This window comes from Thermobia domestica, chromosome 8, assembly GCF_964235325.1.
Source record: "Thermobia domestica chromosome 8, izTheDome1.hap1.1, whole genome shotgun sequence".
NCBI classification, from domain to species: Eukaryota; Metazoa; Arthropoda; class Insecta; order Zygentoma; family Lepismatidae; genus Thermobia; species Thermobia domestica.
Genome location: NC_137461.1, coordinates 139,341,787 through 139,352,592, shown reverse-complemented (window position 1 = coordinate 139,352,592; position 10,806 = coordinate 139,341,787). Strand labels below are relative to the sequence as shown.

The 10,806-nt window shown below is 33.1% G+C and overlaps 1 protein-coding gene across 1 annotated transcript in view; it reads right to left on the bottom strand.

Moving 5' to 3' along the window:
- Positions 1–4,827: 4,827 nt before the first annotated feature.
- The window catches only part of LOC145693243 (uncharacterized), a 172,121-nt gene continuing 166,142 nt past the window's right edge, over positions 4,828–10,806 (bottom strand). The window contains exon 5 of the mRNA XM_081769050.1: positions 4,828–8,906. Coding sequence (XP_081625176.1) covers positions 8,208–8,906 — 699 coding nt within the window. The 3' untranslated portion in view covers positions 4,828–8,207. The remainder of the gene's footprint in view (positions 8,907–10,806) is intronic.

Here is a 10,806-nt window from a genome sequence, read left to right as displayed (position 1 = left end):
AAAAATCCAGTTTGGTCGGAATTGTTTCAAAGTCTAATTTTACTGAACTAAAAACAGCTGTCGGTTTAAGTGACCGTGACTCATATGGGCAAACGTAAAACAAGTAATTCAAAATAAATAAATAAATAAATAAATAAATAAAAGAAGTCATAATATAACTGAACACAATCGTACACGAGTGGGTGATAACCGTTGGGAATTAGAATATAAACGCATTGCGAAAAACACGATAAAAATTAACATTTGTGAGGAAGAAATGAAAGAATTATAAATTGCTTAGCTATATGATGAGAATTGAGGACAAGAGAAAATGGTGACGGGATATGTACACAAGTTTTGAACTCATCTTTAATACACTTTTACCAGTTGATAGACTTTGGATTATGGGAAATTTATACTTAAAAAAAAAAAATAAATGGAACACATCCCGTGCCAAAATAATAATTTAGTGCAATTCATTTTGATCCAATTTAAACTTCATATAGGCAGTTGGATTGCTATCCGTGTAATATTATTACATTTTGCAATGTAAGGAATACCATTTATTATTTAATACATAACTTCCTGGCTAACTTAGTGACGTAGTTGACCTAGCCTAATGGTTGCAACTTTTGTTTTGATGAAACCTTCGATTTGGTAATATAAATTGAATTTTTAAGGTATGGAAACTGTGTAGTTAAGTAGAGTAATGGGCTAGTGAATTATGAATGATAATTACGCCATTGTAAGGCACAAAATTCTATATGCATTAGTTCCAGGTATTTGAAACAAAGGAAATCATATTAACAGAGTTATGAACAAGTTGAATGGTTTCGTGTTAATCTAAGTACAAGGATTCAAAGCTCAAATTTTCTGTTCGAAATACAGTGGACTCTTTTTAATTCGAAGTCCAAGGGGACACGAAAAAACTTCGAATTACCCAACAACATTCATTTTCACATATAAACAACGAACAAACCAAAGTACTGTGCATCAAAAACATATTCATATGGTGTAGACTTTACCTTTAAAGCAGCTTATTATTTGCGTGATCAAATACCGCAAACTAACAAACGACATTGACTCCACATAATTCAAACTACGTGTACAATGGAAAATATAATTACGCACAACACTACAACATACATTGAATTGCCCAAACAATCAAACACCAGTAACAACTTTTGTTGTCATTTTTAAGAAGTCGTAAACCTCTTTTGCTTAAATTTGATTGTTTTTGTACAGTCAAAAGATAATGAATTTAATGTATTGCGTGGAATACGATATTAATAACATTTGGTTGACTTTATCAATAATTCATCTTAAATTTTCAACCAATTCTGAAACAAGATGAGATTGGCACACGTTCTCAATTTTTACTTCTTCCCCGACTCACCATCTTTATCATTACATAGATTTTCTATATATCTTTTGCATTACTCTTCCCTATGGCTGCATCTGGATAACTGAAAACACGTTAAAACAGTATTTCACTGTTTTCATCTGTCCAACATTAAAATTTTTCAACTGTATTTACTTCGAATTATCCAAAACATAGATTCAAAAGTTTGATTTATCCACGATTTTTTACTATTGTTTTCGATATAGTTTTCAAGGGGAATTGACTTCTGTTCGAATTATCCAATATTTCGAATTAACGAGACTCCACTGTAATAGGTTAAAAAAAAAAAAAAGGTGGTGTGTTTCACTTTATTTTCACGCTTTCCTATCTTTGATCCATTTGCTCTTTAAAGTTCCTTCTTTCGGGAACAAACAAATAATAATTATAGTTCCCTCTTTTCGTTGTGTCGCATATTTCTGAGTCCAAGACGAATTATTTCTTGTAAGTTTACGTCCAAGAATATGGGGTCGTCTTGGTTTCGCGACATTTGGTGTGGAGTTTTACTTTACGAACCAATCATAAGATTCCATTTTTAAGCCCTGACATTGCCCTCTTTCTCAGCTATCGTTTTGGCTCTGAACTTTCGTAGATTCAGTGGAGCCTTCCAAATGAGGAGGTTCGTATCTGATTTTATTTTTCTCGTAGTTTTTTAATAAGTTCTGAAATTATGCCCCAGTATGGTAATGTAGATGATTTTTTCCCCCTTGTTAAAAGCATGGACGTCGTGTTGGATTCAAAAATATATGGTATCATTTACAAGTCAATATAAAACAAACATTTTAAATTCTATATGAGACTTTGACCATCATCCATCGACAATTGTATCCATGACACCATGCACCAGCAGGGAGGGTAAGTTCTATTTGTAAAGATATTGTTGGTTTGAAAGTTTGTCCTGTTGTGCATCTGTGAATATTGTATTATCAAAAACTGCAGATAACACTGATGCTTGTTTCTCTACATCAGCGAAGAAAAAGCGAGTAATGTACGAGTATGTTCCATAAATACTGGCTGGATGAGTAAATTCATCAGATAGCTTGCTGCAACCGAAGATCAAAGTGTTAAATTTGATACTCTGAAAGCTGTTCACGTCCACGCTGAAGGGAAAACAAAGCTGCAGTAAGGGAGAGGAATACTACAGTACGCAGGAAATAAGTAAGTTCTTTGTTAAGCAAAACTTCTACTGAAATAGATTATGTACAATATCAGCAATTGAGGCCAGCAAATACATTTCACACCGTCAAACATAATTCTTAACAATAATTCGTCGTACTGTGGGAAGAAGTTATGTATGCAAAATTCTAAAGTAGCTTCTAAAATTAGACTACAAACAGCAAAAATGAGAGAATCGTCAACAACATTGGGTTATTTTCTGTTGAATACATTTTAAATAAACTAGAATGGAGCTCTTTCTCCGTATCAACCGTGTAAAACACTCCGAACTTCTGTGGAATTTTATAGAACTTTATTTACTTTTACGGAATTTTATTAATAATCATCATAGATTTTCCATCATCGCTAGCAGGTTCCTTGTCGCAATTGAGAAACTTCCATGCACTACTATCTTCAGCTAGCCTCCTCATCTTCATACTAGCTGTAATTGATTAAAAAATAAATAAATAAATAAATAAATAAAAAACTGACCAATTTTCTCAAGTTCAAAGTAATATTTACAAGGGAATGTTCATTCCCGATATCTAACTATTTGTCAGGCTCTCATATTTCAAGATATAAAATAAATTTTAAATACTGATTTTTATTTTCTTTTCCGCTGAATATCTATTAGTCTTTTTAGTGTATTTACATGGGTTGTTTCAAATGTTGTGCAACTGTAGGTCCGAATTGAGAACTCAATCTGTGAGGATGTATCAGTAATTTTAGTTTTCAGGTGTTGCGAACATTAAGCTTAGTATAATTCTACATTTATTGTGCGATATTTTGGACCTTGTTTGTTCGTGTAATGATTTATATAATAAAAACATCTTTTAGAACTAAGAAGTGAATTATGTTGTACAAGTATCACGTAAAGCTTTAAAGCAACAGCCAGTGATTTTTTTAAAAAACTTACGCTCTTCTAGTTTCGTATAAATAAGCGCAAATACAGTACTAAAGGCTGACATTGGCAACTGAAGGATACTAATCTGGAAAATGTACACTCATGTCCAAAATAATTGTCGCATATCTATAACTGCCTTCTTGTAAGAATATAATTTTATAATGATTTTGCAGGATACGTTTAATACTGATACTATGTATATAATCGGGAAATGTATATTTGTGGTAAATTTCATAGGAAAAGAGTTATAAATACGAAAATTAGAATGAGTACAACAAAATGTTGCTAAATGGACAAGAAAGTTTTATTTTCGTTTTATTGTTCTTATTTACTGCTCTTTTGACATGAAATATGTCACTTACATGTCCTTTCCGATTATACACATACTAACATTATAAGAAATACCGGGAGAAATCGTTACCAAATTATATTCCTACAACAACATATTTATAGACATGCGACAATAATTTTGGACATGGGTGTACATTTAAACCAAAGCATATTTTATATATATAAATGAATGAATAGATCAATCCCCCCCCCCCCAGATGAGGATATTAAAATTCTTGATAGTTCTGCATACTATTATGAAAATACACCAGGAGACAGCAATGCCAACCTGTCTTATGGGATTTTTTGACACTTCTTTTTTTCGGAAGGAGATAAGGAAATTTTCGTCGAAACTGGCATATATATGGAATTGTTCATATATATGAAATCCACGTGAATAAAATTCTATAGGAGCGAAAAATAAATATCAGTGATCAAAGAGCGTGACATTAGTGTTAATTCTCAAACTTTGACCAGACTTTATCTCAGAACTTCATGCTACTGATGAAGTGTTTTGTGGAGAGTGTGATAGTAAAAAATCAACAGCCAAGGAACAAAAATTATGCTCCTGTAAAATAAAATAATGAACAAAGGAATGAATAAATGAAAATATCAAACAAACAAAAATTAAAGAAAGTAAAATATCAAACTAGAAACAATCAACTTACAAAATTTTGAACACGAAACATGTGGAAAATGAAGTTTTTCTACTATCGTTAAAGTCAGCATGAAGTGATGGCTCGAAGGTATGATAGACATAATGCATTTCCAACAACAAACGATAATTATTTTCGATTAAGGAATAATTAGTCACAAGCTATTTTATATTTATGGAATTGTATAGTTCGATTGCACATTTATTATTATTATCTCGTAATTGGTATACCGTGGGAAGTTCAAAAGCAAAATGGGACTTTTTGACTCGAGGGATGGGATTTTGTAACTTTCCAGGTTGGCATCACCGAGGGATAGAAAAAAAAAAAAAAAAGACCTCACCTGGATGGTTACTAATTTCATTAATCTGCAAAGGATTACCTGAATTTAAAAAAATAAAAACTAATTTCTATCATATTTCTGCATAGCTTTATTAAATCAGTTTTTTTTAAATATTTTATTATGCATTTGTTTATGCGAAAAAAAGTTCGACTTCCTCGTTTAGTTTTAATAATAATTGTACGGTTTACCAATACCACATGTTTTAACAGCAATTCTTTCGACATCATGCCTTTCTTTAAAAAAAAAATAAACATATCACTTTTCTTTTCTTCTATACTTAAGAAGAAAAAGATTTAATAATAGAGGACCAAGTTATCTGGACGATAATTGAAAAAAAAATGTACAAACAAACAGGAAAAATTTATTTTTTATACAATAAAGCAGTCTCTCTTGTTTCCTATGATCAATAGATGTAACTGAAGGCGCTCCGAATCTAATACGAGAGTCTCTTGATTTATCACTTCTGAGTAAAGAACACAACAAAAAATGTATTGTTTTCCGCTCTTGAAAAACACACACAAAACATGGCGTAATATGTATATACGTATGTATAGATATTTATATATATATAAACAAGAAGTTCAAAGGATTGACAGAATAATTTATAGACTAAAACACTAAAAACACTATTTACATTAAAAATTACATTACATTCTTACATACTCACAGTATAAACTTCTAGCTTAACCCCATGACAATCATTTACACAATAGACCCTAATAGTATTCTTGTTGATAAACACAATAGTACTGTATAGTAAGCGATTGGGAATGTTTGGAAGTAGTTCGTTTTCCTTAAAACCATGTATGGATAGCCTTTCTTGGGAACAAAGCTTTCACATCTTAAAACTCTTGTGTAGTTCATATTTCGGTAAGATTTTTTTTTTTTAATCCACAATTTTACTTTAGATGGCACCAAAGTATGGTATATTTCAAAGTGGATGGACGTTTCATGGGAAGTAATGGCAGCTGATTTCCCCCTTATCAATAGCTGAATCATCCAATGAAGATGCAGTGTGAATGAGGACACCTGAAACTAATTTTGCGACACAGCAAAGTGGCTTCTGCCACAAACTATGAACTACGCTGGTCTTTATTTCCTATTGGTTAATCGGGAATCACAGGTAGTCTGGGAAAGATCTGAAGAGATTTTTACAATCCATACATTGACTTACGAGTCTTTACCTGCAGCGCTGTCATTACTTGTAATCAGTGACGATTTCAGGGGGTGGCCCGGGAGTAAATTTCTTTCCTGAAGCTACGAAATCTCCCGCGGTAAATCTCCGATTGTGCTCAATAAGGGTTACTAGTATTTTGCAGTACTCCTGCGTACTAAAATTTCCTTCCGGGAGAAATCGTCTGAAACCATCACTGCCTGTAATATTTCCACTTACAATGGTGCATTTTATTCGCGATCTCAGTCTGATTTAATTGACTGGTGTCGATCATAAAATATTAGTAAAGAAAAGCGTAGGGCGGAAATACAAAAGGTGTATTTCCTTTCTTTCCCTTTCTTTCTTGTTTACAAATAAATAACTACATATGCACAAAAATAATTCCTTTATATTATCCAGTCCAGTATCATGATCTTGCATTTCAACTAATTCTTCCAATCAATATGATAGGTATTGTGTATCTGTAATTTCTCAAACTCAACAAGTTAATCAAATTCTAGCGAATTCCCCACCAAGCTTTACTAGTTATTAATAGTGATCATTTTCAAGACTCAGAGAGGTATATTCGAAGGTTTGTTAGGTATTAGAGAAAATTATTGAAATATATTCTCAATGTAAGAGTTGGGGCGGGCTAGAATGTCATTGTTCTATTTGATACTATGCCAATCACGCTCCTCACAAGAACAGTTTTAACTTAGAATGTTTCTAGTTTGATTACAGCATAAATTAATTTCGGAACGAATATGAAAGCTTGATCACTAGATGAGGGGAAAATTGAAGTTTTTACTAAGATCGCGAGAACTTAAGTCTATTATAGTATTATTGTTTCTGCAATGAACAAGAATTTTAAACCAACAGGAAACTTAGTTCCTCACCATTTTGCAAGTGTTTCTTCCATTTTCTTACCAAGGAAACTAAAATATAATACACAGTTTAACGTCCCACGATTATGCCTGTTAGGCTAAGGGTGAAATATCTCGTATACAACTTAAAATCGAACATATTTTCGTATTTTTGTTTTTGAATAGCAATCTGCTAAACAAATGTCATATTTGGGTATCATTTTATAAGTTTCTATATCTTTTCAACGATAAAAAAGAAAACTTCCGCCACTAAATTCATAAAATACCATATCTTCAACACACAAAATACAATACATTTCCACCATATATTTACTGGTATTTTTTTTTTTTTTATTATTATTGGTCTAAAGATAAATAACCTCATAATATATTACGTACGATTGTAAATGCACATTCACGCATTTAATCGTATCGTATCGCATTTAATCGTAATCGCATCAAATGCAATTACGATTATGCTATCACATTCAAGTGTTTATACCGTAATTTGAGATCGGATATCAATAAAGTATAGGATGCGTCAGGTATAATTAACATATTTCTCAACTAAACAATAGTGTCGTCCGAGAAAAGGAAATCGCTTTAGTACGTAGCACAATTATACAGTAATACCTTTTCCTTTAATAATAAAAAAAAAAAAAGAGACCTGAAATACTTAGGTTCTTTTAATTACTGAAAATATTATCAACCCGCAGTATTTGTTCGAAAAGTTAAGTTTTGTGAATATGACGTATAGATATTGAAAATTTACGTACTTTAATAAATAAATAAAATTGTCTCCCCTATCTGGGTGCATTCTAGTAGAATGTTAAAAGTTATGCTAGTTTAAAACCGGAAAAACTGCTTTTATTTGACTAATTTTCAGTTAAACATTTAAAAATGTATTATCATCTAATGAATAACTTCATTTGTTATGTACGCTTTAAGAAACTGCGGTTTCAAGTCAAAAATATATCAGTAATAGATAATAATAGGTAACGCAGAGGTTTACTCACTCAAAATAATCTAAGAGTTAAAAAGGAAATAATTATAAGTTTTTTAACACTTATAAAATGTTTAAAATTCTTGTTCAATGTATTTTTATAACAGACGTATGGACACACAATTACGTAGATATACCTTTTCATCCTTCACAATTTGAAGTGTCTATATATATACACTATATATAATAGTTTTTCCCATCCATTTGGTACCTAGTATACAATGTTTACTATTACTAATATTACCCTTTCATCCAAAGTTTGTACATCTTTATTCTTAACTATACAACCAATAAAAAGTCAGTTTAAAACAGATGGCAACATTTATAACAACATTATTTCCTGCGATTTCTCCATATGCGCTTATTTATTTGTTAACTTCTGACGCAAATAATACAGTTTGTTTATCCTATTACGTATGATCGGGTCAGAAAATAACAGTCAATGGTCTCCGAAACTCTGAACTGCCAGTTTGATAATGTCCACTGTATTGGGACATTTGTGCCATCGGAATAAGACCTGGTACGGGGCCTGCTTGTTGAAGGCCACTTCCGGGACCTGCACCGCCTGGATAATAGCTGGCTAATCCTGCTGGGGCACCTGCTGCAGCAGCCGATGCACTAGCTATTCCACCAGAGGACGTAGATGATGCTGACGACGCTGATGATGGTCCTGCTTCAGGGCGTTCTTGTTTGATGTCAGGAGACTCCGTCGGTGTCCTTGTGGTCGAAGATTCAGAATACACTTTACCAACATCAACGTAACTACGCTGTGTCTGCTCCGATGAACCTGACGCTCCACCAGTACTTGTACTACTGCTGCTGTAAGGTTTACTGCCGGAACTTGCTCCGCTGGATTCCATGTACATTTTGGCCGCTGCTGATGACTCAAAATATGCCTTGGTGATTGCTGAAGTTGAGTCCAAATAGCCCCTACCCATCGTGGGGTCCAGGTAGCTCTTGGGCGATGAGTCCATATATTTTGAGGCAGCGGACGGGTCTGGTGAGTACATTGACATGGCCGCATGAGCGCTCAAGGAAGACGCCAATGTTGAAGGAGGCATGTAGGCTGATCGGTATTTGTCAGCTTCCATTGAGTATTTCATTGCATCCATAGATGTCACAACCTGTAACGACAAAGTTAAAACAAAATTTTAGGAACAATGAAATCTTTAGATTTTAAATCTTTAAAAATGTACATTTCAATAACCACATTCAACTGACACTTTTTAGTATTTTTTTTAAAGTTTCATTTAATATTAAGAAATGAGACATTTATTCTTACTTTCCTTCAGCCTGTTGTAAACTATACATTATTTTGTTCTGAATTGTAATTAAACTGAAAAAAAAATGTAATTTTTAAGTTGCAATTAAATCGTCGTAATATTATTTTAAAAACTACAAATTGTCTGCACGCTACTAGTAGAAATTAACATTACACGCAATCTCATATTTTATAAATAAAAATAGTTTTTGGCTAGCTGGGGGCTTCGCCCCCAGTCCTCTGCGTTTACTCGGCCTACAGCCTCGCACCTTTTAACTCCACACTTCTACCAAAGTTTTTCATATTTCAACTGCCTAAAAGATAAGATTTTGTATCTCAACAAAACGCCCATTTAAATAACATGGAGATTTTTTTCATTTCCCCTTTAGACCCCCTAAACACTTGAAATATTCAGTTTCGGCAATTTTCCTGTGAGCTGCTCCCAGAAGGCTACAATCATGCCAAATTTCATCATTGTAGCCCTACAGGAAGTGCTTAAACATTTTGGGATGTTGAAGTTGTCCCATATAAATCACATGGGGAAGATTCTTCAGTTCCCTATAAAACTACTCTAAAGTTAGAAATTTTTATTTTTTGGTATTTACATAGGTAACGCTAACGAAAACGTACAAACGTACTGGTTTCTGTTCCAATTTAAAGTACCTAAAACATGAGTCCAAAGACCCATTTAAATAACATAGGGAAGTTCTTCGTTCCCCTTTTAGACACCCTAAAAATTAAAAATATTCACTTTTGGCAATTTTCCTGTGGGTTAGTTCACAAAAAGCTACAATCATGCCGAATTTCAACTTTTCACGTCAACCGGAAGTACCTCTTTATTTTATGTCAGTTCATGTAGTTTTATATATAGTTAGGACTAGCCTTTGGCAAGCTGGGGACTTCGCCCCTAGATCCCCACGTTTGCTCGACCTGCAGCCTCGCATCTCTTCGTATCGGCCTTTGCGTCAGCAGTGAATTTCGTTAACTTGCTGTTCATACTTCCTGAATTTGCCCAGGTGCTGGCTTCGCCGCCACACCCCACCTTTGCTCGGCCTACGACCTCGCACCTCTTAAACGCACAATTCTGCCGAAGTTTATTTTCCTATTTCAACTACGGTACTTAAATTTTGTGTCCCAAGAAAACGCCTATTTAAATAACATGAGAATTTCTTCACTCCCCTCTAGACACCTTAAAAATATTCATTTTTGGCAATTTTCCTGTCGGTTAGTCCCGAAAGGCTACAATTATGCCAAATTTCATCATTCTAATCCTGAAGGAAGTGTCTAAACATTTTGGGGTATAGAAGACGTCCCATATAAATAACATGGGAAATATTTTTCAGTTCACCATAAAACCACTCTAAAGTTGAAACTTTTTACTTTTAGTGATTTACTTAGGTAGGTAATGCTAACGAAAACTTATAAGCATACCGAATTTCAAGTTTTTATTCCAATTTCAAGTACCTAAAACATGAGATTGTAGGTAAAAAAAAAAAAAAAAAAAAAAAAAGACCCATATAAATAACACGGGAAATTATTCATCCCCTTTTTAGATCCTATAAAAATAAAAAATATTCACTTTTGACATTTTTTTCTGTCGGTTAGTCCCGGAAAGCTACAATCATGCCAAATTTCAACTTTCCACATCAACCAGAAATACCTCTTTAATTTATGTCAGTTCATGTAGTTTTATAGATATAGTTAGGATATTATTAAACGCATTACTAAGATGAAGGTGGAAACCTAAAACTTTTATTTTTCGG